The 26,682-nt window shown below is 46.8% G+C and overlaps 1 protein-coding gene across 2 annotated transcripts in view; it reads right to left on the bottom strand.

Moving 5' to 3' along the window:
- PAPPA (pappalysin 1) overlaps positions 1-26,682 on the bottom strand; it is a 175,090-nt gene that overhangs the window by 29,217 nt on the left and 119,191 nt on the right. Inside the window, exons 13-18 of one of the 2 annotated variants that reach the window (XM_021414277.1) lie at positions 22,656-22,869; positions 14,064-14,232; positions 7,950-8,133; positions 4,949-5,159; positions 4,176-4,347; positions 672-819 (exon numbers count right to left, since the gene is read on the bottom strand). In XM_021414277.1, coding sequence (XP_021269952.1) covers positions 672-819; positions 4,176-4,347; positions 4,949-5,159; positions 7,950-8,133; positions 14,064-14,232; positions 22,656-22,869 — 1,098 coding nt within the window. Of the gene's footprint in view, positions 1-671; positions 820-4,175; positions 4,348-4,948; positions 5,160-7,949; positions 8,134-11,987; positions 12,528-14,063; positions 14,233-22,655; positions 22,870-26,682 lie in introns of those variants that run through there. The other variant, XM_021414278.1, reaches the window with a different exon arrangement.

The following is a 26,682-nucleotide window of genomic DNA, read 5'->3' as shown; positions in this document are numbered from 1 at the left end:
GGGGGGCTGGTGTGGGGCTGCAGGAAGGGGCCTCGCGGGGCTGCTCCCCTTGCAACCCGGGCAGCGGGGGTTGAAAGCACAATACAGCCTATTTTCATGAAGGAACGCATGCCTGGGTGACACAAAGCCAAGCTCAAGAAGACCCCCAAAGCTCCAAACTCCTTGCAGAGTGACCCCAGAAGGAAGGGGCAAACATCCTCGCATAGGCTCCTAAGCAACTTTCATACCAAAGGGGATGCTCGGCTGCTCTCATTCCTTCTGGAGAGAGCCGAATGCTCCTGCTGCTGCGCTTCCCTGCCAGCACCCTGCTTTTTGGCACGGAAGGTATGTGTGTGTGGTTAAAGGACATTACAAAACAGTCAGAGCAAGTGCAGGTACAACCTCTTCCCTTATTCTGAGAACTGGATGCGTCTCCGGTGCAGCCTGGCTTGCTGGTTGACCAGCTGGCCAAGAAGGGACACGATGAAACTGGGAATGCTGGAAGGAGCAGGCAGTCAGCACATTACGTGATGCCTGGCCTCCCAAAGCACCATCCCAGAGCAGCTTCCTGCCCACAGCAGCCTCTCACCCACATAAATGGCTCCATAGTACAAAGTGACTCCAAGGACTGCTGACTCCTTCCTCCCTCCCTCTCAGTCTCATCCTCCTCCTCACCCCCAGTGCCCACAAACCTATGCCATAGCCGCCGGAGCACTGCAGCTTCAGGTGGCTGTTGAGCTGTGTGGGCAGAGCACACTGGCCCTGCATCTCCCTGCAGAGATGAAAGGAGCCGCTCCAGGTGCCATCCTTCCGGCAGTGAATCACATTGCTTCCACGGCCCTGGGAATGAGACAAGGAGATAACAAGGACGGTCACAAAAACAACAGCAAGGACAGCAGATGCATGGTGAGAGGGGAGAAGCAGGCAGAGCTGAGCTGGGAGCAAAGTTCTGGAGCTGGGAGAGCCCCCGGTGGGGCTGCCAGTTCTGGGTGGGGGGGGCAAAGAAGGACTTTTCTGCTGAATAATAAATAAAAGGAAGGCTGCATTGCACACAAAAGCAAACACACATCTCTTCTATGCAATGTTATGTCTTTACAAGGTCTTTGCAAGGTCTACATTAAAATGGATCTGCAAAAAACAGTGCATTCACCCCATGTGCCCTCTTGCCTCTTGCTGAGAGGTTCGTGTTGACTGCAGACAACCTTTTCCCTCTTCCATTTTCTAACAAGTTGCATCATATTTGTCTCGAAAAAGAAAGAATCCCCAACGGCCACCTGAAGGAGGAAGGGAAGTGGGACACGAGAGGGATGCTTAGCAGGGCAGAACGTGCTCTTTAGAGCTTGGCTGCCTTGAATGACAGCGAGCGAAGAGGCTGAGACAGACATGCACAGAGGCAGGTGTAAAGGAGAGACAAATCCTCCGGTGTGGGAATGGGCAAGGAATGGAATATGACATTTCTCTTATAGAAAAGATTCTCTGTACAATACCGAAGAATGAATACCAAAGTCCAGGGAGAAATATCATGCCCTTTAGAAACAACAAAGCAGCACGCAGGCAATCTTTCATCAGATCTATCCACGTGGCGCTGGGGATTTCTGCACAAGCTGTTCTGCAGGAGCTGTGAGCCCAGCTGCCACAGGGCAGTGGCGGACATTCAACGGGATGATGGTGGGGCTGGGCTCCAAGCCTCCCATGGTGACCCTGCTCAGTGCAAGAAGCAGACAGGATCTCTGCCTCTCCTTGCATTGTTGACTTCAGCCTACTCACCCTGCTCTTGGAGACTAGGCTGGATATCTCTGGGAATGCTTTAGTGTGCTGTCTGCATTGAGATCTCAGTTCCACCAGGGATGCTAAATTTGCCTTTGGAGCTTTTCCCTATGTCCCATGGCCCCTGTTGCATAGGGATCTGCACAAGTCCCTTGTACATACATGGGATATTGCACAGCATTCGGTGTGAGTCCCGTGTTTGATATCCTAATGCTTTTTTTTGCTCAGCTTTGTTGCTGAAAACAATGTTTAGTGAGATGCAAAGTGGTCTCATTGGCAGACTACTGCATGGGAGCTGCACTCCCTTCTCTAGACATCCAGCCATTGCCAGACGTAATAAGAAAATCTTATGAAAGCGTAATGGAGCAGATGGACTCAGGATGTGATCCATTTTGGTGACTCCCACCTCAGGGCCAGTTTTGCAGAGTGCAATTAGTTCAGATCTGACCACTTACGTGATTTGTGCAATGTTCAGAAATGGAAGACCCTTGCTCTGGGTGCCGGGGGAGGTACCTGCTTAAATGACCGTTACGCTCCTGGTGATTAAGAGATGCCATCTGTAGAGCTGAGTAATGATCTTTCAGCATGGTGACGAATTCAGGAAGAGATGGCTAAGTGATAATTGAGCACAATTTGCTGTTTTAGCAAGTGTGTTGCACTTCCACTGCAGTTTGCATGCCAGGGTTCAACTATGATTTCTAAAGGTGAGCCATGAAACCTGATTTACGTTCCTGGAGTTGGCTGTGCTCTAGGGTACTATTGTGTAGTTTCTGCAGTGTGCTCAGAGATCCCAGGATATCCATTGCTATAGTAACATCCTGTCCATCATTCCCTGACCTGCAAAATCTCTTGTGAAAATCCCTGCTGGGTTTCTTGGTTGGATGCAATGTGCATTATCACCTTATATAGCTGAGAGAGACTTAGTGGGGTTTAATCCTTAAATAATTAACACCTCTCAAGTGGTTCTGGCTTGTGCCAGGAGTCCTCCCTCTTCTTCTGTTGTCTGTTTTCTGGGATATCTGGAAATACCTTTCTCTGCAAATCCCTTTCTTAGGATGTTATCTGCTTCTTTGCTCAAGGTGCTTTTGCATCTAAACAGTCACTGCAATCTTCCTTACACTGAACAGAGATGTAGCTGTATCTCTCACTTTCCACAGCTCATTTGTTGATGTAACCCTGACTCCAGTCCCTGCCTCTCTTTACGTCTGGCTCCTTCCAAAGCAGCCATAAAGCCCTCATACCATTTGTTAGTGCCCTGGTGCAGTTGGTCTGAGCCAGCAGAGATGCACCAAGGTGCTGTATCCCAGAGCTTCCCACCCAAACTGCACCCATCTGTGCACTGCCTGCGTCTCAAAAATGCGCAGCAGCCAAACCAAACTTTTTTAGGGTGCTCTGATACACAGCCCTAGGCTCTGCCTCTCATCCCCATGAAGTGGGCAGGACAACTTTCACAGGGAACAAGTGCAGTTTTCCAGTCTCAGAAACCTCGCTGCTGTTTCTTCTGTAGCTGTGCATTCTAATGTTTGGAGCAGGTATCAGAGTCGGGTCTTGGATCACTGACATGGTGGCAGGGCTGATCCCCTTTTCATACATCCTCAGGAATGCTATTACAAGGCTATTGACAGAGCACTGTGCTCTCTGCTGTGCATGTAGGAACAGCAGCTTCTACATCCCCACTTTCTCTTCCCCAACATATGAAGAGGCAGCAGCACTTCTGGGAGAAGTTACTTATCTCACAACTATAATTGCCTCTGGTGAGGAAAACTAAGTATTTCAAACATCATATTAAAGGCCAGACCTTCTTTATCAGTGCACACTGCTCCTAGGAAATCAAAGGCAACATGCTGATTTATGCCAGATGAGGATCTGACCCTGATGACTAATGACACCTTGCAGCCAAAAAACCCACAGAAGTTTAGACAGTTCACCTGAACAGTGATAATCCCTATAAATCACCATACAATACAGACATAATGATATCAGGAAAAAGAACCGGAGAGAAAAGTAAAGTAAAACAGAATGAGCAAACAGGACAAGTGCACGTATTTCATACTCATTCATTACTACTTCTTTCCTCCTGTATTAATGTAATACCAGAAACCATATTTGATTATGCCTACCTACATCATAGAGCCACTGGAGCAGATTTTTCAACCAATTACTTGTCCAGAAAACAGCGAGTCATTCATTGCTCATCCTCTGTGGTTAATAGTTAATAAATACCATTACTACAGTCTTAAAAAATATTTCTAGGCTCTTTGAAGTAGCTCTCTTCTTCTACTTTAATTACATAGTTCCCTTCTCCATCTCTCTGCCTCTGGTCTCAAAGGAGGTTTTGCACTCGGTCCCTCCAAGATCAGAGTCCTTAGGAACCAATTGATAAAAACTCATTTTTATGGCCTGAGATGGTGAGGATAAGAGAGACTCACCGCCTGACTGTCATCATCTTCACACTTGATCCTGCACTCGCTGTTGAACTGGAAGCCGTTGGAGCACTGGTAGAGCCCATGGAACTTGGAAGGTGGAGGGTCACACGTAACAGGCACACAAGCGCCCGGCAGCCACGTGCCATCCTGAGTGCACTGGATCTTAAAGGCCCGTCTTCCCATGCAGAAAAAAACACAAGACCATTTAGTGAGCAGCTGAGGCAGGTAAGAGCCTTCAGAGCCAATGAGTTCTGCTAGCAGGTGCAGGGGATGAGCGTGCTCGAGCTTTTAACACCTGGAGAACAAGTCGTGAACCTGCACCATGAGGTCTCCAAGTGAAAATAACGATTATTTGCAAAGCCAACACTCAGCTGCCCAGCCTGAACTCCTCTTTCAGCCTTGAACATATCTCCTAAAAAACTCTGCTTCCCAGCCTTGTGGGCTGTGGTTGGTTTGAAGCGGGTTTGTGCCGAGTCAGAAGGACACGACAGTACAACTCTTTCCCACAGAGTTTCAAAGGGGACTCCCCAGTCTGCATCTCAAAGAGTATCTCTAAGGTAAGGTCTGCTTTTGAGCACTGGCAAGGATTTACAGAGAAGCCAAAGGGAGTTAGGTACCTATACCCCCTTGAAAGTGCACAACTATCTTCAGGAAGGAAGTATTCAGTGGTGTTCTCTACAGCACCCTGCTAGAAATAACTCATCCTTTTTCCAAAATCTTTTTGACCTTTGGCTCTCTGAATCATGCTGACTGCGTAGCATTACTATTTTACGTACTTTCTTGCTTTTCTGGAGGATCCAGGGACATGGTAACCTGGTTTGCATTTGTACTTGCAAAATGAGCCCACTTTGTGCTTATCTTCTAGGCAACGAGTAGTCTGAAGATCTGCATTGGGGACGATGGAGGGTGCTCGACACATCAGTTCGCACAGAGCCTCTGGAAACGACCATAGCCCATCCTCCATGCAGGTCAAGTTGCTGTTGTTCCCTGAGAAGGACAGCAAGCAAAGTTAACAACGATCAGCAGGAGTGTTTTTATTTCCCAAATGTCATTATACCTATAATATATCAACAGCCACCTCAGCTGGCTTGACACATACAACTGTCCTATGCATCTTCTCTTTCTACATGATGGTTTTAAATCATTAAGGACTCCGTTTTCAGGAGACAACAGGCAGACAGTGCTCATTTCAGGAAATGCTATTGCATGGGTGAATCCTCACTGGCTTTGTATCCTTTTGTGCTTCTCTTCCTTATTTTGTTCTCTGAAGGAAAGCCTGCTTCATACATCAGCTCCCTCCTCTCCAAAGCCATGGAGCTATCCATGTTAAGGCAGTGTTCAGTACCATTACATTCTTCATTCTTCTTCTGTGTTCTATCCGTTCCCTGAATCAGTTCTTTTTGTTTCAATTTTGAGCCCTTTGGAGCAGCATCTGTTTGTTAGCATTACAGTCACTACTCCAACACATTGAGGAGCCATTCTCAGCTGAGGACTCGCAGCCCTTGGGGACTACTGTGATAAATATGATTCATAATACTCATTAGAGACTTGTTTTCCTTAGGAAGCTTTCCTGGCCAGCACCTCACAGGTAAAAAGTATGATAGATCTCCTTGCCTCTGCTGTGACCTACTTGACTTCAGAAGGTCAAGCTAAGAGTAGCTTTGTCTCAGTGCACTTCACATTCTTTGTTATTTTATACTCTATGTTAAAAAGGAATAAGCTTTTCCTAAGAAACAAAACACAGCCATGAGCCACTAACCCTTCAAAAATCCCTAATTCTCTATTGAAATCCCTGAGCATTGCTGCAGGAGCTCTTCTCAGCCCACAAGGCATATTTTCAGCAGTCAGCCAACTTTGGTGTTATCCAAAATAATACTGACGAACTGCGAACCCCAGAGCAATGCCTCTTCTTTGAGAGGAAAGGAAGAGAGCCTGGGCATGATGCTGGAATTCAAAGAAGAAAACAAAAGGCTCTGGAGGGCTCAGGAAGTTATGTGGAGGAGCCCTCCTGCCCTTTCCACAAAGATAAGAGAAGTTTCATTAAATCAGCCCTGGCTTTCTCTCTCCCCTCCCCAGCTGCAGATGATTGCAGAGGTATTTTGAACAGAAGAGAGCTCTTTTCTGGAGCACCAGCATGCTCCTCTGCTCTGACTCATGCAGCAGCTCTGCAGACCAGTCATGGTGATATCATACTACCACTGCAATGTGATAAGCTGTGACATTACCGACGGTGGCTGTCATGACGTCAGTGATTGAATTAGGCATGAGTCATCTGAACGCCATTCTCCAGAAGTTTAGTGGCAATATCTATTAGTCATCACTGATGGCTGTACACCAAGTGGTGCCATTAACTTACAACTCACAGAGTGTCTGGACAGAAGTGAAATGATGCTAAAAACCACAGCAGCACTCCCTGACCCAGGGTGGGTTATGGGTCCTGCAGCTACCCCTGCCAGAGTCACCAACTCTTGCTGGTCATGACTTCTACTCTCTGATGCTCAGCATGAAAACATGCCAGTTGGATGTTTGGGGTAATTTTACATTCCTCCAAGTTGATTAACATCAGTTCACTTAATAGAATGTTTCTGTGCCCATGGCAGGGGGGTTGGAATGAGATGATCTTTAAGGTCCCTTCCAACTCAAACTCAAACCCAAACCATCGTACGATCCTGTGATTCCACGAACATTGTTTTCAAACTCTCACTCAAAAAAACTCTAAGAATTTTCAGTGTAAAAAAAAACCCTCCTTGTTGAAAACGATCCTCTGAGTATGTGAATGGAAAAAGGGAATTCTTTGATTAAAAATCTCCCCCTTGAGCCTTAGCTTTCACTGCGGGTTGGCTTCTTGTGGTTACCTTCCCAAGTCTGAGTTAAAGGAATTGAGTAATTTGGTTATGTATAACGAAATCAACAAACATATCCTTTCCCTGAAATGTGGAATACTTCATGTGCCTCTTCTGGAATGTGCAGTGAATCCTAGCAGAGGAGGTGACACCACATGTACAAGAAGAGCTTATACAGCAATTGTACCTGAGTCAACAACAGCAGTTAAGATTACTTTAGTGCAAGGTGACATGTTTATTTGGCTTTAATGTTCCTTCAAATTAACAATGATAAATTTTCTTGTTTCCTGAGGACTGGATCAGAAAGGTGAACTGACAGAGAGCAAAAGAGTGGATGGTGCTGAGCAGGATGGGGATGCTACCAGCAAAGCAGCAGGGAAGATGGCGAAGAAAAAGAAAGAATGCAGAAGAGAATGTTATTTTTAAGAATGACAACTTGTAGAGATTCTCAAACATGAAGAAAAGAGAAAGGTCAGACGTAGAGCAAGATGAGTGAGCAAAAAGAGAGAGCTGGATCAGGAAAAACAATGATGGGGGACTGTGCCACTGGGACACGGAACTTTTCAGTCTTCTCCCTCCCTTCCAAGCACATGGAGGAGGCACAGAAGGGAGACAGACACAGTAATAAAGGCAAGGCATGGGAAAAGATGAGAGTTCAATTTGATTGATCCCCATGACTTTTCTGTGTTTTGGTTGCATGGAAGTAATATTTAGCATCGTTCTTGCCCAGCCAGCCATGATCAAGCAAAGGTCAAAGGAAGGTAACAGAGAGATGCAAAGGAACTTAGCTTCTAATATAAATAAACCTTCCCCAGACTCTCATAATTCTTCATACTTAAAATATCATAAAGAATTCTAAAAAATAGCAAAAGTAACATATATTAGTGGCAGCAGTCTGTGCTAGCTCGATTCCCAGCTCCATACCCTCTGTTACCTTTCAGAAGAGCAGGAGGTCGGCACGTGAAGGAACATTTCTTGCCAAAGGTGGTCCCCTCGCTGCAGTTGAACGTGGCTGGGTAGACATGGTATTGGTCTGGTACACCGCAGTCCACGGGCTCGCAGGTCACCTGCTTGTTCCACTTCCCATCCGTGCAGGTCATGGTGATGCTGGACTCCATCTGGAAGGAGACACACGACTACAGCCACCACAGCCAGCACAGGAGAGATCAGAGCTGGTTAAAGCCTAGTAACAACCATTGATTTTGTGTCTCACAAGTAAAGTAAAACAAAGTCACTAGAGTGCCTTGGGGCACCAGGGCCACGCACACTTGACAGATAGACTCTTCCTGTAGGATTTTGCAATGGACAGACCCAAGAGCATCCTGCCCATACGTGTACTTGGCACGTGGTCCAGAAACTCTCAGCAAGAGAGGTTGGACAGAGTTAGTGTCTGTGCTCTGACTTCCCTAAAGCCACTGTCATGTCAATAGCTACACCAAAGCTACACTTCTACGGATTTGAGGAACAATCCAACAACGCAGCAGACCAAAATCCCAAGAACAGAATAAACAACACATCTGCCTTCTAATCAAAAAGGGAAAACGGTCACAGATTAGTGGTGATGACTTTGAAAGCAGGACTCTTCCTCCCATACCAGAATAAAGAGAAGGACAGGAGAAAGAGAAATGTGAGAAACACAAACACAAAATACTGTGGAAGGGGAAGATACCAGCAAGGAATCTGACCAAGCCGTACGGCAGCACTCCTTTGTCCCCAGGGAATATTTTATTCAGGCTGGTACGCTCACAGGAGATTTGCACCGCCAGCCATTGATCTGGCTTTATAAAAGGAAGGGAAATTTTTCTAGCACACATCAAAGAGACCTGGATTCCCTTTTTGCAAAAACACCCTAATGGTTTCAGCAGAAGTTCAGACCTGTCTCTCTTTGATATATGGTTGCGTTCAGAATGGAAAAAGCAGTCCCAGAGCTGAGAAACTGGACACTTCCCAAGTGGGCACAAAACCCCTTTTCTAGACCAGGCAGTTTATTTAAACAGGGAGCACTGCTGATAGAAAAAAAATTCCTTTTCTACACATTCAGAATAGCACATTTGGGGATTCACGGAACGCTCAGGTGAAATGACACTCTGTGTTCTCATTCCAGTCATTTTGCTCCCCAGTGGCTCCTAATTCTTTATTGTCCAGTGGATTGTTTGCACTATTAAATATACATATATATTCTGTAGCTAGATGATGACTTGAAGATGCCTGTGCTTTCAGGAGGTTGCTGTGTAATTCTGATGGCCACAGGAGAAGGGATGACAGCATATTCCCATGTCTTCATAATGCACGTGCATGGCAGCAGCACCACCACACTTGTGCTACAGGCTGGGAGGCCCCAGGACACAGCAAAGCCTGCACCCCCTTAGCAGATGCTATCATTGAGCAGTGCTCCAGCACTGTGGCTGTGGGGCACCTCAACAGCAGGAGGTTAAAACATAAACCCAACGGGTATCGAAACGTAAAGGAAAAGACATGGGTCTGGGACTGCATTCTGCTGGATGCTAGCTCCACGCTGAGGACAGGGAAGCTCTATCAATTGCAGAGCTTCGACTCCAAGATTGTACTGCTTAGTCTTGGTGTGATCTCGTTCAAGAATAAAAGATTGCTCCTTCTAGCTGATAACTGCTGTTCAAACACAGTGCAGTGCACAAGGGAGTTTCTCCAATGACAGAATTGCACATCAGATGCTGCTCTACAGAACACCAAATAAAGAGTTCAAATTACAGAACATAATACAAAAATGGAAACAGATGCAATATCTGCGCACAACCATCACACCTTACAAAAAAATGGGCAAGAATGTTTTGTCCAAGCTAGCCCTAGTGAGGGCATGGTCTTCGTTAGCCGAAGGCTGCAGGACACTACAGCCTTCTGGGAATGCAGCATCCCTGGGGCCACCCTTCCTTGGATGTGATCCCATTATCACTGCTATACCTCACTGTGCTTTATTTCTGCCTTCCAGATCTTGATGTGACTAAAGATCAAGCTTCTCCACATTTTCAACTGTGGCATTTTCTCCATGGTACTTTCCCAACAAAACCACTGACCAATCTGGAAGAATCATCTCCTTGCAGAACCATACGCCTTCTCCTCTTCTTGGCACACTGGCAGGGCCATTCCCATGCAGAGAAGCCCATGTGGGTAGGACCCGTACTTCTCATCTTTTTCCAGGAATTTATTCCACACTTTATACGATGGAAGCTGAGGTTTTCAAGGTCAGACGTAATAACGAAACACTTCAGAGCACGTCTATCACTAAGCAGCATAACTTCAAGTGATAGGAGTGCACGCATTTCCGTAGCAGAACGTAACACAGCCAGCTTCCCACCACGCAGCAGGCTAATGGCTTTGATTGGAAGTGCAAGGGATAACGCTACCGCAGAGAGCACTGCAGATGGCACCCACTGCCTTATAGCTTCTCCTTCCCCAACCCGAGGGTGGGATCACTGCAGCGCCTGGCTGCGGGACCTCGGAAGGAAGCACCTCGGGGTGTTCACATACAGCACAGGCTTCGGGTCTTTGTGGCAGCATCTGTGCCTGCCTTTGCAGATCTCCCACCTGACGCCTGAGCGGGCATGTGCCTGTTTCGCCTGTCTGCTCTGACAAGGTCACCCGGCGCGCAGCAGTCCGCGCGAAGCGCTTGGTTTTCTCATCTGGTTTATTAGCTGTCACTTTGGGCACGTTGTGCTGCTTTGACTGGCATCGCAGTAACCGCTTCCCTTCATCTCCTGCCTTCCAAAAGAGGCTTAGGGGAGGGCAGGAGAGAAGGAGAAAAGAAGGAAAAAGATACAGAGTAAAATACAGTGGAGAGGATGCAAATTTAAACAAATCCAGTGTCAGAAAGATTTGTTTCTTGGGACTTTTAAGAGCTTGGGAGAATTCATGTCTCCTTCCTGCAGCCCGAGATCCCAGCTGGCTCCTTCTTCAAGCGATGCTTCACGTGTGAAGTTTCCTCTCCTTAAAAATGAACAGCTGTGCCCTCCCCTCTAAGTATTCTTCCACTTCTGCCCACTACTGTGCCTCTAATTGAACCCACATGAGCCGTGCTTTCTTTTCCTGGCATGATTGATGATGCCTTTGCACAACATTAGGGAGCTGCTGGGTTTTAAATAACACCTCTTGACCAGAGCAGCAGTGGTGGTAGCTTCAAGGAGAGATGACAACAAGGAACTGAATGAGCGGGGCTTTCAGTGAAGGACAAGGGGGAGGAAGGCAGTGAAAGACAAAGGGGGAAGCGGGAGAGAGAAGAAGAAAGAGCGATGGGAGTTGTCAGGGGGGTGGGAGGACACTGGGGCAAAATGAAAACATCCCAAGATCTTCTTTGTGAAAAAGATACGTGATGGCTTTGCCTCCATCAGTATGCAAGCCCTCTTTTTTTTTTTTTTTTTTTTTTTTTTTTTTTTTGCTGTTGTTGAAATCCCTAAATGAAGATGAGAGAGCGCCCAGGAGAAAGAAAACAGCTCAGGTTTTGTTTTGTTTCGTTTTAACAACAGCAAATGGTGACTTAGGACTGAACTTATAAAAGACGTAGTGGGCTTTTCCCTTGAAATTCTCAGGGCCTTTTTTTTTTTTTCTTTTTTTTTTTTTTTTGCTGTTGTTGAAATCCCTAAATGAAGATGAGAGAGCGCCCAGGAGAAAGAAAACAGCTCAGGTTTTGTTTTGTTTCGTTTTAACAACAGCAAATGGTTTCTGCTGCACATGGTGCTGATGTTTTAGGGTTTGGTGATTTTATGGAGTTTTACAGGGCTTGGGAACAGGAACTTCTCAGAGAGCAAAGATGAATGAAGCTTTTTCCCTAAGACTTATTAAAATGGTGGCTTCAAGAAGACACAGAGGCCAGAAAGTGCAGGAACTGTCAGGATGATTTTCAAAAAACCTTTGGATGTAAAAGATTGATTTGAAATGTGACTTGTGCCCTTCCATCTCCGAGGTGCTTTTGAAAACTTTGCTTTTAGTTCTCTGTTCATCCTTTTTTTTTTTTTTTTTTTTTTTTCTGCCTTTCAGTGAAATACTGAAGATGAATGTGGTTCAGATGCTAAACCAGAGTGTCCTCATCATCAGCATGCAGCAGCCATGGGCCACCGAAGTTCGGACTGCTCTTTGAGACATTGCACCTCTCCTTAGTCTTCTTCCTACCCAAGAATGAAATATCAGCACATGTAAAACCCCTTTCCTTCCTCTTCCTTGTGCAGCCCTCCACACTGTCAGTTAAGTGAGAAAAACACAGCTCTTGTCCCTCCAGTCAGACACCCAACTGAATGGCAACAGTGAAAGAACCAACAGCTTTATGGAAAAGCACCAAGTCCCACTGAGCAGAGATTACAAGCCACGTATCCAATCTCATCTCCAACTGCTTGTGATCAGAAGAACCGAAGCTGGGATAGATTTGTGGAAGGAGCACCATGGAATTCAATACAACACAGTATGAGGAGTCCAAACCACGGATTCCGGAGTTGCTGTGACAGTTCATTTCTTGCATGCACGTTCCACAAATTCTGGCTTGAAGCACCTTACGCAAAGAAATAAAACAAGATGATGGGGAAAGAAACTGTCTGTTCCTATTCAACAGATCTCTGAAGCACGTGCATAAACTTCCAAAGCACGTGCTGATAATGTTCTGCTGAGCAGGGATATCTCTAAGATTCTTCACTCCATCCCTGCACAGCACAAAGCAAACAAATCCATAGGCCTCTCAGATTGTATCAGTGGAAAAAAGACAAAAAGTGCAATAGTAGAGCGGAGCGAGAGGAAGTATGTTGTAATAGGCAGTGAATCACATTAGCTAAGGGTGCTAAAAGCCTCCACTCCTGTCATGTGAATCTGATCAAGGCTCTGAAACCAAACTTCTCAGAGAAAAACCATATACAGTTGGCTGAGACTCCTCAAAAGGTACTTTCTGCATTTAAATAAGGCAGTGCTGGTGAGACACGTTTAGGCTGTTTTATTTGGTTTTGGATTCCTGTGTGCTCAATGTACAGATCCCTTCCAACTATTTCCTGGTTCAGCCATTCAGGCTCGTTTGAGAACTTGTTTTCTGTTCTGTAAAACTGCTCAGCTGGAGCTGGGGTTCTGGTGCTGATGCCAATTAAGATGGAAGAGGCCCAGCTCACGGGGTCCTGTATTTGTTTTGTAATTGAGTTGAAAGGGCTGACTCATTCCCCTCCTCTCTGTCTCCCCTCTCTGGGAGCTCATGAAGAGCACGATAGTTCACAAATACAGACGGGCTGCTCAGAGCAGCTGCCTGCCCCCAGCCCCAGGTGTGCACCCAGCCCCAGACGTGCACGCTGTCCCCACAACAGGCAGCAGGGTGCCAATGGAGGCCACCGCCACCCCACCACGACAGGACCTGGCACTGCTGGAGAAAAAAAGCACAAACTGGGGTAGTTCCAGCACATATGCACATTTTGCCCACCTCCCCAAATAACGTATACGTGCATTTTCCCAGTGCTTAAGGAAACTGGCAGTTCTCCTGAATGCCCCATGCTCTGCATCGGGCCATGCTGCATTTGTGAGATTGGATTACTGCAGAAGACAGCAAATGCACCCTGAACCACTGGGGTGAGTGTTCAACGCTTCGGTTGGAAGCAAAAAGGTTTAGATGCTTCCCACCCCTTGATATGCATTTCAGTGTGGTGGGAAGCAGGTGGTCTGAAATGCTGCAAAGGAGTTAAGACATCGTTAGCCCCACCACTAGGAACGAAAGGAGAAATTTTGCCCAGAAACTGGTAAAAAAAACCCCAAACATCTTACTCCCCAAAAAACAACCCAAGAAGCTCTGTTTGGTTGAGTAAAGCCAGTGAGATCACAGAAGGCCTATGCACGCATTCAAACATTTTGGGTTGAAAATCTCTACAATTGGACAACATCTGAGATTTGCTCACTGTCAGTACCTCTTCACACAGTCAGATGGCTCCTACTCGGAGAAAAAGAATTTGGATAAGGTCCTGTCCCAAGGCTCAGCTGAGATTTTGGGTTATTTCTCAACTTCTCCACACCCATTTGCTCATTCCTCTTTTGTGGGCCACGCAAAACCAGCAGAACAAACCTGGCTTTTGCTGAGATCGTCATCTCGCTGGACTTGCAGAATGTAGCCCGTCCTGCAGCTCACGTTGCACTGGGCTCCGTTGTACCACCCGCCCCCGGTGCAGTTCAGCAACGCGTTGTCGATCTCCAGCTTCTGGCAGTCAGTGGCTTCGCAGGAGTAATGGACACAGCTGTGGGGAGACAAGAAGTGGCATTTGCATTCAGTTCCTTTAGTTCATTCCAAAAAAAGCAAGCTTGTCTGGCTGACAAACTGATCATGTGCCAGGCTGCAGGGACACGGACTGCACGCGGGACCCATTCAGCAAAGTGCTCCTGACCAACGAGCACACCCTTCAGCTGCATCTTCTGAAGGACTGGGGCAGTGGGAACGGTGATGACAACGAGAGCAAATTATGGGTCTTGCGGCAAAAGGGAAGAGTCTGCCAAGTCTGCAGAGCGACTTTCTGTTCTGCAGCATTCTCAGAGAGAAACAACGCAAACGACAGCACCATGGCCTTCCTGCTCCTGTACCAACGTGCATCTGTACATCCCATGAGAGCAATCTCCCTCCAAGAGCAGTGCTCGTGCCCCATCTGAGTTAGAGTCTGCTGAATTCAGGAGTGCCTGATACTGCTAGAGATAAGCGTGCATGCGTGTATGTGTGAGGAAGGGTTTCTCTTATCTCTGCGAAACTCGATAGCAATCAACACATCCATTTTATTCCACTTCACGGGGAACACCAAATATCAGTCGTGTAGCTGTGTTGATAAGCTCTTATCAAGCTCAGCAGCATGCTGTCATTTCAGATCTCTCTGGTTGCTGTCCTGCCATCCATAAAATGTTTCCCCAGATGGAAACTCACCGCTCTCCCCACGGTGAATTATTCTAACATTCGGCGTAACTTGTAACAAGAGCAGTTTGTTTTCTTCTTGTATACACGGAGATGTCTAGCAGACATCACATCTTTTACCATTTCTGATGACCCGAGTCAAACATTTTAGCATATCACCAAACTGAGTGTGGGGATGGTCCCTCAGCTCCAGGGCAATGAAAGTGTTGAGAGTCCTAAAGCACATGCAAAGATTTCTGTTGGATTAGTGACAAAGTTTCTGGGTATAAGATTCCTACGAAGCTATTTGCCTTTGCTGAGAGCTAAACTAAATTTAAATTAAATGCAGTTAAATTCTGAGGAGGGAAAATCTTGACATAATTCACCAACTTTATGGGTGAAGAACCCAAAACACCAAAAGTTATAGAAGGAAGTAATGCATCAACAGATGTATTTTGAAACTGATTACAAGCGAGATATTCCTATGTCCTAGAAAAAAGGTTAAGAGACACCAAAAAGCCATCCACCTCACTAAGCACAGGGCTTAGCATGTCCATGACATTTTGCTATGTTCAAAGCATTGTGAAGACATTATCTGATTAATTTTCGCGACACCCTTATGAGACACCTGGGCTGGTGTTGTTATGCCCACATTAGTGATGGAGAAGGACATTTGCACATGTCTCTACTGAGCTCTGTGTCAGGTGAAATGACAGTATTATGTACCTCCACAACTCATTTCTCTGTCCCAGACTAGTGCTATATGAGAAGTGCTCGCTGCCTGTAATTTAAGGTTGCTTGTTCAGTGGCAGCCCTTCCCTGCAGTGTGATGGGCTATAAACAATTTCTACATTCAAATAGATCTTATTTTTTTTCATCCTGCACAAAGTATTGACATTGATGGGGCTGAGGAAGAAGAATTCTGCCTCTATATTGGCCGACTCTGTACCCTCATACGCAACACGCAGCACCCTGTCTGCCAGCAGCACATCTGAAAAGTGATGCTCATCACAGAGCACGATGCCCCTGCCTTCGGTAGGATCACTCCCTACCAAGGGTTTTATGCATGTTTTCCAGTCACTGAAACTCACAGCCTGACCTACCAATTTAAACTGCCACTGATTTCACTTTTCACTGATCAGTAAGGCTGTGGATGAGGAGACGGGGGAAGAACAACTGGTTCGTACATCCTAGTGCCCAGGTGGCCTTCTCCTGCAGGAAAATGAGGTGAGAATAGACAATGCCCAATATGAATCAGCTAAGAGCGTGAACTACAGCATGTGAGGCTGCCTAGGGCAGCTGGGTAGTCATCAGTTGGGTACATCACCAGTTAATCAGAGGAATGTCTGAACATGGACATTGAGAGAGTGTAATCGATGAATGACACCTTGCTGAATCCTCACTACAAGTCCCAGTTCACCTACATGTGAAATCTAAGCGTTATTTCATTCCCCCCTATTTTTCAGACAGTGAAGCTGCCATATGAGTTCCTTCCATGCCAAGACTCCAGAGACAAGGAAGTTGACTCATTGAGGAAAAAAATGAACACCCCTGCCAAGCCATTCTCAGAAGCACAATATTGCAAATCTTCATGCCCATTGCAAAACACGCAAAATCTGAAAGCATTTTTTGCACAAAACTTGGAGAAATAAAATAATAGAAGACCTATTTCATTTAATGTCTCATGTGAATCACTGTTCAGCACACCAATGTAGAACTGAATTCAGCCTTGAATGGCTTCCAAGGGAAGGATGAGCCTAAGAAAACTTTTGCTATTTGCACAAAGGGAAATCTGGAGCAACATCACCACAAAAAGTGGCATTGCTTTTCATTTCCATCAATGTAAAGGAGAAAAAGAATCTAATTTCTTGAGTTCAGATCAGGACACGAGATGAGCAAGCCTGGGCTTAAAAGTCCTTCAGAACTGAAACGCCACAGACAAAGGCATTAAGAAACACTTATTGTGATGTTCTTCTTTCTGTTTACAAGTCCCCTTGTGGTCTTCTTAACTGGCCAGGGAACATTTTTAGCCACCCCCTCCAGGCTCCAGATTATGCCTCGGTTAGCAGATCATCTGGGCAGCTCTCTCCGTCTGTAACTCTATATGAATGACTCCAGTGACAAACAATACAACCATTCACTTTTTGTAAAAAAACAACCACTGCCACCAAATGTTTCTAATTTAAATATTTCTGGTTCTCTAGCTACTGGTTCCAATTTGGTATCAGCTACTGTCAGCCATAAATCCCAATGAATTTTGAAGTCACGATCTTGAATTGAGTTCTGCAAATGCGGAATAAAGGAGAAATGAATATCTCCAAGTAGGAAATTTAGACAAAGAACCCACCACATCCATATTACAGAACTGTGGGTTACAGAAGCTCTTGCTTGGGTACTGCCATTTAACAGTGGTTAATCATCACATGTTCCAGAAACTGTGTATTACTCTGGAAAGAAACAATATAGAGTATCTGAGCATTAAATCACTTCTTCTATAACTCATGTTGCTTCCTGGCATGGGACAGCTCAACCCATTTTCTTGCAACCAAAATTGGGTGACTTCATCAGCGCTGCCTATTCCAAGCCATCCCTGGTCTATCCTGACTCCCCAAATGCATCTGGGAATTGCTTCCAAAAGTACAGGACAAAAGCTAGGAAAGTGATCCAAGGACCACTCTACATTCTGATATATGTAAGAATCAAGCATTGGTGCCTGGGTTATTCTCTGACACTGCGTATTGCACTAGATCCACCTCATGATTCACCTGTTCCTGTTCTTGCTCTAAGAACGCACAACTTCCTAAACCAACTTTTTTGCACCAAGCTGAGTGCAAGAATTTTTTGCAGTTTCCACTGGCCGCAGTATGTTAAAAACGTAGATCAAGACAGACCATTTCAGTGATGTAAAAAGCCCTGAGCTGAGTTAGTTTCACATGTAGGCTGAAGTCCTGAGCCAGTTCCTACTTTACTCAAATCCATTCTGCCCATCCCTAATCTAAATGAGCTCAGTCATTAGCCTCTAAATCTTTATTTCTCTGTGCCAATATTGGCCCCAGTTCAGCAAGGCACTTAAATATGTGCTTAACTTCAAAAGCATGGTTAAGTCCCACTGATAGATTTGACTGCAGGGGGATGTAAGGAAATAGCTAAAGGCTTTGCTAAATTGGGGTCTCGGTGACACAATCCTAGAAACATTTGTATTTTAATATGTTTATAGAAAATTGTAACAATTAAGTGGAACTCTTCCTTCCTCACATAAAAACAAACCAGCACTTCCTCCTTCGAAAAGCTTACAGCAGCCAAATGTTTTTTTCCTTAACCCTGGGGTCAAGCACTTTTCCAAAAACTCATCTTAACACAGTGCCCTAATTATTTGTTTCCTTAGTGACAGCTCTGGCACATTTATATGCATAGGTGAGCATAAAGACATATAGTACGCACTTGTGTACGAGAAAACTCCAACCATCACCCAGTTCACAGAGGAAGAAGTCCCTACCCCTCACTCCAGGCCAACCTAGGCTGCAGACCTGGAGCACCCTGAGGTGCTGTTCTGTAGCACCACGCATACATCTCACACGCACCTGGCCTTCTGAGGGTGATTCTGAAAAGATTTATCGTGACAGCAGGTTCATCTTCTACCTCTGTAGAGATCTTTCTAAAGACAAGAGCAAGTTCTCTCTCTCTAATCCAAACACGGATGCACCACTTGGAGAAGGCTGCCTTCACATTCTTTGCTGTAGCTTCAGAAGTGAAAAAGGTATGAACTGCAAGGGTGACAATGAGCTTATCTTCTCTGGATTTCAGAGGAAACAAATTGGCCTCCTTGTATGAACACAAAAACTCAAGGAAACCTACCCAAAATCTTGGGGCAAGATGGGGACTGGTGAGCCCGTGCTGATGAAGAGCAATGCAGCCCTGTTTGATTGCACACTGGCGTCACATCTGGCCTGTGAGAGCGACCACAGTCACAGTCCCCTCAGCAATCTCACTGCAGTGCTGCTGAGTCCGACCCCAACTGCAAACCCCCACATGCAAACAGGTGGGGTCAGGAATGCACACCAACACTGGGATTTACTGAAAACACCCAATTCAGCCCCAGGTGAGCTGTGGGAGAGCAGAGGCAGTGCACGCCCGTCCCCACAGCTGACAGGGCAATGGCCCCAGGGATGGGCTTGGTGCACCCCATAGTGCGAGCTGTGCTGCCCGTTGCCCTATGGAGCCCACAGCACACTCAAGGCCCCACACACGGGGGCAGGTCTGGGTGCCTGCGTGCTAACAGCCCCGCCAGCTCCCCGCAAACAAAGAAATGGCATCGCGTTCCACTTTAATAAAAGCCAAATGATGCCGTTTGCCAATTACCAAAATGGGGCGAAGGTTAAAAACCCACTGAATTATAACACATGTCATGGAGCAAAGCTCCTATGATTAACAGTTCTGTGAGAAATTCATTAATTTCACCAGAACCAAGCTGACAGAGATTGTGCTTAATGACAGAACACAGGGCAGGGGAAAGGGGCAGGGGAAAGGCGGCCAACACGGTAAATAGAAAGCTGCATTAAATAACAAAAACAGAGATGAGGAGACCTGTTCCTTTGGTATAAAAAGGAAAAAAATAACTACAGTTATAAAGGGCAATTGCATTTGCTACACTGCTGAAGATTTATCTTCATTTCTTGTTGGAGGAGCTGACAGCAGGAGAGAATGAGACAAAGCGGAGGGGCTGGAGCAGGACCAGGTGGGATGAAGGGGAAATGCTGCCCGGGAGAAAAAGCACTTGGCAGGGAATGCTCTGCCAGGGATGGGCAACCCCTGCTCATGTTTCCTACATGGCGACAAAGTCAAAGTCCTGATTGCTAAGGAACCACTGCCAAAGGCAGCCCCAATGCACTGGCTTCCATGGCGCTCATATGACCGTGTTGGGGGGAATTATACAACTGCTTCTGCACACCCCATTTTACTGTCACAGAATCATAGAGTCATTAAGGTTGGAATGGATCACTAAGACCATCCAAGTCCAACCATCAACCCATCACTACCATGCCCACTAACCTACGTTTGCTCCGCAAGGCTAAACAGGAAATAATATAAGTGCAGTCATTTGAGCTAGATAAGTACAAAACCAGTGCCAGAGAATTAACTGGTCGCCATATCTGGTCTGAAAATAAAGTGCATTGCTTATACAGCCCATCTCCAGCAGTTGGGTAAACTTTTGCTGAAATAAAAAGAGCTCGTGGTCAGCTGTGGCAGAAAAAACAACAACTGGAAAAACACAACTGGAAAGTACAGAGACTTTTTTTTAAATCCCCTATATACGTTTTCAGAAGGATGGAATGGATTTTCAAAAAGAGCTAACGATGACTAAGGGCAGCTACCTATAAAGCTGAATGGGATTTTCAAATTTAAGTTCCTTTTTCTCTTTTAAAATAGGAACTGTAATGCATATTTTAAGACAAAAAAAAAAGAACGAGCACATGTTTTATTATCGTTTATTAGGCTGCCCCTAACTCATGGGAGAGATCCATTTGTCCTCAAAATAAAAACGGTGTTAACATTTAAGGGCTGATATATTTCTTTTCCCTCACATATTTAAAATCTGCACCCTTGCCTAGAAGTGCCTGTATCTGCCTCTAAATCCTCTCCAACCAAAATAGTTCTCCTTGAAGAGAGAGAAATAATATCTCTTGTAGAGAGAAGCCAAAAAGCAGGCAAAAATATCCATGTTTACCAAAGGAAAATGAAAGCGGTGAAGTCAACGCTTGTGCATAAGAAGGAAAGCGCCTTTAAAAAATAACTAAATAAAAAGAAATTGTATCAGGCAAATGCAGCCAGCAGGGAAAGGAGGGTAGGAAGTGTGGGCTGCGTGGGACCGTGCTCAAATGGGGTCTGGCAAAGAATGTGAGCGGTAGGAGGGGAGCACCCAGCTCCCAACCTGGTTCAGAGTACATGCAGAAAGTCCCTCCCTACGTTCTTACTGGGGAAAACAACGAAGCAGAACGGTAGCGAAGGGCCTTGATGCTCACCTGATTCCTGGCTGCACAGCTCAACACGCAACTTTACATCTCGGACACCTGAACTGCTCAGAGCTCATTGTACAGAGGACAGCACGCACCGTCACCCCAAGCGATCCCACCACGGGGCCAGTTGGATATCATCCACCACAGCGCTGCCGTCAGCGGAAAAAATCCCACTGATTTCAACCGGCTTTGGATCAGGGCTTTCTTTCAGCCTCTCGTTCCTTGACTGACACGGGAGGCTCAACGTCCAACCCTGCACCGCAACCCGCAAGGCCTGCAACGTTCCCTTGAACCAGCTAGGCCGTGACTGGCCTGTTAGAGAGCAAGGGGCTGGGACGGCGCAGTGCATGGGCAAAACAAAACGCTACCAAAAAATCAAGGAAAAGGAAAATAAAAAAAAAAAAAAAAAAAAAACAACGAAAAGGCAGAAAGGTGATCCAAACATTTTTCTAAAGGCTGCGTTGCTGCGCTGCAGAGGCCCTCTGAAGCTTTGCCTAAGGGGAACGCATTTTTTATTAAGGAAATAACTTTCTAAACACAGAGCACTTCTAATTTCATAAGTGAACAAATGGTTCAGTCCCTACTGCAAACTCGAGGGGGAGGAATGCGGTCCTGTCCCGGAGCCCCCGCGTGCTCCTCGTGCTTTGCACCATCTCTTTCCATGGGTCCTTCTCCCTCTTTTTCTGTCCCTCCCGCCCTGGGCTTTGGCCAAATTTGCACAACCAGTCTTCTCATCTGCAGCTCGGTGCTGCTGTCTTCGGGCCCCTCAATTTATACAACCTACTGCACAGAACGATCAGACTCCTTGAATCTAGGTCAGAACACACTGACTGGATTGATTTAGCTATAGATATACTCTTTTTTTTTTTTTTTCCTTTATTATTATTTTCCCTTCCCTCTCACCCTTTCTCACCCTCCCCCCTTTCCTGGAATCAAAGCAGCTCCTAAAAGCACGCCAGAACATTATCAAAAACCTGACAGCCTGCTTAGGAGGCTGAGCAGAGCTTTGCTGGGATGTGCGACTTGTTTTACTATTGCTGCCGCTATGCTATGACGACCGCTCACAACTTGGAATTCACAGCGGGAAAAAAAAAATGATTCTTTCAGGGGTTTTGCTAAATTCTCCCCTCTTCTTTTCACCGCTCTGCTGAAAGGCTCCGCAAAGCTGCCGCACCAGAGGCCACCAAAGGTCACCATCTCTGTGGGATGCTGTAAAGCAGAGACCGAGAGGGGTTGGTGGTGATCTATTGATGTGTCTGCAATAACAACAAGAATAAAACGGCAGCCATAAACCTTTCATCCTGGGGGGTCCCACTGAGCTTTTCAGAACGCGGGAAGGATCCGGAGAGGTGCGGAGGGCACTGCCGCAGCCGTGGGAGCACCGCGAGGGCTCAGCACCCGGCAGGATGCGGGGCATCACTTTGTGCCCGCACGGACGCTTCCACGGGAGGTCCCCCAGCACTTCAGCAGCACAAAGCCAGCCAGATCCGGGCCGACGTGTGAGCGGCTGCAAGCGGGGGGATGCACGGGGTGTTAACTGGCCCCAATTCCAAGCCCAGGATAAAGGAGGGAGGAGAAAGGAAGAGGAAATAATTCACTAGCGGTATCCTATGCGGGTTAAATGTCCCATCCATCCTGCTCAATAAGAACAGCGCCGGTTTCTCAGCGGCAGCACAAAGGGGTCAGCAGGGTTCAGGCTCGGTGCCCCCCTGCCCTCCCTCGCCCGGTGCAGGGCGGTGGGTGGGGGCGAGGGCGCGGGCCGGCGGCTCACCTCTGCTCCGCCGGGCTGTACGTCTGTCCTCGCTGGCAGCTGCTGACGGTGATGGGGTCGAAGTTGTGGAAGGAACGCAGGGCCACCCCAGAGATGGCCACAAACTGGGAGCTGAAGCTAATGAGGACAGCCTGGGTGTGATAAAAAGGGTGACTGAGGTCATGGATGACGGGGATAATCAGGGGATTGTTCCTGCAGCTCAGGACGTGGACACCTGCCAGAGGAGAGACAAGATCAGAGGAAGGGTCAGACCGAGCACAATCACTTCCCGAAGCCGTGAGCACTTCAGAAGCATTTCACCCATAGGAATGGCCCTATAGAGCTGAAAAGTTATGGTAAGCTGCCTGGAGGGGCTTCCCAAATCACTCCGGAGAGCTTAGCACAGAAGTATATCCCTGCAGACAGCTGAAGAAAGGCTGCCATTCTCTCCGCGAGTGCGGCAAGCTCTCAGAGCCGGTTCTTTAGACCACAGCCACATTTCTATTGTGCTCTGTTAAATCAGGAGCAACCACCACGGAGGAAGCGGAGTCGAGCTATTGTGAAACCAGTCGGAGGGGACAGTTGGAGCCTTTATCCCGTGCATCAAATGGGACCGGCAGGCTTGGGTGGCTTTGTGCACCAGGGGCAGTGCACCAGTGGCTTGTTTGTAGCTGTGCATGTTGTTAGCACCCAACATAAAACTTTTCTTCTTTTTTTTTTCTTGCATGACCTCTATGCCAAATGTGCTCAGTTTTGCTTTTCATTAATGGTTTTCAGCCTTGGGATATCTCGCTCTTTCCTAAAAAGGGCAAAGATGGTCCTGGAGAGAGAAGCGAGGGCGACGGACCCACAGAGGATTTTACAGGTGAGAAGACAATAATTGCATCTCAGGAAAATAAAAGCGTCTCAGGAGGTTGAGGTGCTCAGCAGCACCAAGGAGGTGCTGAGGGGACTCTGCAGTCCCCTCTCTCCAGCAGAGGAGGTGCTCGGTGGCCGTCAGGATGAAATCCCCACCTGCCAGCAGAGGCGACCTGAGTTCCCATGGGCCCAACCCACCCGTGGGCAGCTGGGAGGACAGACAGCCACCTCCTGGCCCCAGAACCCATGCCTCCAGGCTCAGCTGGGTGCCTGACAGCAGAGCCCTGCCCCGGCAGCTCCGTGGCACCGCTCCGAGGATCCGCTTGGCTTCGGCTCCGCGCGCGTCGCTGGAGCTCCCCCAGCAACGGCTTTGGCCCAGGCCCTTTGGCTACCCCGATACACTCCCGACTTTGAAATAAAACAAATCCCATTTGCATGTTTAACTGGCTCAGGGATCTCTATTATTATTATTATTATTATTTTTTCCAGTTCAGGTTTCTTGGTTCAAAAGGGGAGGAATAAAAAAAAAAAAGGTTTTCATTTTTTTCTCCTTAGAAAGTGATTTCCTGTGAATTAAGACAGACTTCTGACCACTCTCTTTAAACATCTATCTCCCACCCTCTACTTTAAAACAATCTTCCTGTAATAAAAAAAAAATAAAACAAAAAAGCCAACCTCTCTTTGTTTTGGTCTTCATCTGACCCTGAAATAACCTCCCTGTCTACTTGCCTCCCACAAGTCTTTTGATATCAGCTCCTTGTGGAACGGTGCACGTTTCTCACTTACAAACAGGTGCAGTTAATACTTGAAATCCCGAGTTCCCAAATTCCTTGGAAGTTTCTGCCTTCTCTGATGGAAAGCCAAAAAAGACCTTATGGTATGAGGCTGTTTATTCACTTCAGTTTCATTCCTCGCACTCAGGTGGTGTCCACAACAAACCAGACCTCAGAGCTGTGCTCCAGTTGCTGGTGCTTTCTGATCCCAACAACTTAAACGGGAGCTGAACAACCAACCTGACTTCATCAGCAAAAAAATCACTCAAGACAGCACAGAAGCCCATGGCAGGGGAGTGAGAGCTGTCCCCACGTTTTCCCCCAGAGCCCTGAGCCCTCAGTGCCTCTTGCAATGCACCCAGCAGCTGAACCCCAGTATCTACAAATGCTCTGAATTAACAGTGCTGGTGTTCGGCATCCCAGCTTCTCCATCTCCGACCAAGGCTCAAAAGAAGTTTCTCATTATTTTCTGGGAGTCCACATGGAAAAATCTTGTTCTGGTCAGAGAGGAAACAGCACTTCTGGATACACTGCACTTTGCTCGTGGGTGTGAGCTTTAGTGCACTGAGGACTGACCAAGCTTTAAATCACTGCTTCTACCTTCTGGCTGTACTTGTCATTTGCCACTGCTTAGGGCTGGCCAACTGTCCACAGTCAGTCCTGCATCCAATGCATGCTGAAGTTTGCATCTTAGCTGCAGCTTCCAGCTTGCTGCCGTGATAATTCAAAAATATCAAATGAAACATCCAGGAAAAAGGCTTCATGCTGCACTGAGACCTCAGTCAAAGCAGCAATGGGAGCTCTGAGTGAATGAGAAGTGCTGGGTAACCTACCTACACCTCTGCTCTGCTCCAAGGAAGCCTCCCTGAGAAGGCCAGAGGGGCTTTTCCATGATGAAGGGAGCATCTCAGCCCTGGAGATCTGCAGCCATCGGTTTGAACCATGCCAAAAGCCATGTTGCAACTCCATCCAGGATTTCAAAACCTCACTCTCAGTTTCCTCTTTGCTCCTCTTTCTTGTTCTCTTTCTCTCATAATCTGTCTGTCTGCCTCTTTACAAAATATCGCATTAAGTATTTGTTGGCATGCCTGCGTCTCCGTCATTTATTTCTCAGAGGGAAAGAGCTATGTGCCACTGTTTTGCAAATGGAGGATAAAACCAGTCCAGGGCTCTGGCCAACTGGGAGCTATTCTGACTCAACCTGCACAATTGCTCTGAATTTCTGTTTGTTCTCTGACAAGAGATACCACACACACAGTCTTTCTTTTGTTCTACATCCCACCAACGTTACATATTACAATGGACAGTCATCCAACACCTTTCACTTGTGTGTGTCCCTTCTTCTTGTCACTAGGAGGAAGTTCAATGGAGTTTGAGCTTGTTGAAATCACAAAGTTCTGGTCACACAGAAAGCTGGGGGAGGGGGCTGTGTTTCCTTAAAAACTGCTTTCAAGATGGCATTGCCAGCTTTCTTCCCAGTGGATAAAAGGGCAAAGGAAGGCTGAAAGAGAACTACGCCAGCCCTGCCCTAACACAGAGCTGGGAGCTAGGGAGAGCTCCCTGGTCCTGGAGCTTAAATGCAGCAGCAATCAGAGCACGAGACACAACTTTCCCACGTATCTGTGCCCAGAGTACAGGCACAAATGGTCTATCCAGGCACTTCACCATGACAAGCAGGTCCACAGCTTCTGTCAGGCAAAGGCTTGAGGCAATGCATCTCCCATCCAGCCCATGTGGGCCCTGGGGTTGGACCTTCATTAAACCTGGCACACTTTGCATGAAAACCTTTGGCCTAGATGAACTGACTTTTCTCTTGGAGACCTTGTTACCCCAGAAAGAAAAGAATCTGTGAGTAACAATGCCTTCCCATTACAAGGCATCAAAACATCTTGATGACGATTTTCTTACACTGGACAATGGCACCAGCAAATGGCCTTCATACAGCTGGCTCAGCAGCCATCCCTGGAGCCCCTCCAGCATTTACGGGAGGCATTACAATGAAGCTTTAGAAGATGCAGTTTCCAGGCCATTAAACAGCTGTGGAAACCTCCCTGTGAGCAGGGCTAGATGCAGCCCCCTCTGACTGGGCAATCCAACCAACTACACCTTGTGAAACAGAAGTGTTTGCTGCTCCAGCGGCCACAGAATGGGGTTAATGTCTCACTCTCTGCTACCAGCAATTCATCTGTATCACTGTAAATGTCTCTCCTGGGGGATTCTCTGCGTGAAGGACTAACGTGGTCTTATTCTAATGACTAAATGGGAACTAAACGCTTCTGAAAATGGAGAAGTGTGGAGAAATGTCTGGGCAAAATGTTCCATCGCTTTCAACAGACTCCAGTCAAACTCAGGTCTTGGGGCGTTAAGCAAGCGCTCTTTCTGCCTGACCTTGGAAAAACTAAGTAGGAGTACTGGTC

Source organism: Numida meleagris, chromosome 16 (genome assembly GCF_002078875.1).
Source record: "Numida meleagris isolate 19003 breed g44 Domestic line chromosome 16, NumMel1.0, whole genome shotgun sequence".
NCBI lineage: Eukaryota > Metazoa > Chordata > Aves > Galliformes > Numididae > Numida > Numida meleagris.
Note: the sequence above shows the minus strand (reverse complement) of the source record. Positions and strands in the feature narration are given on the sequence as shown.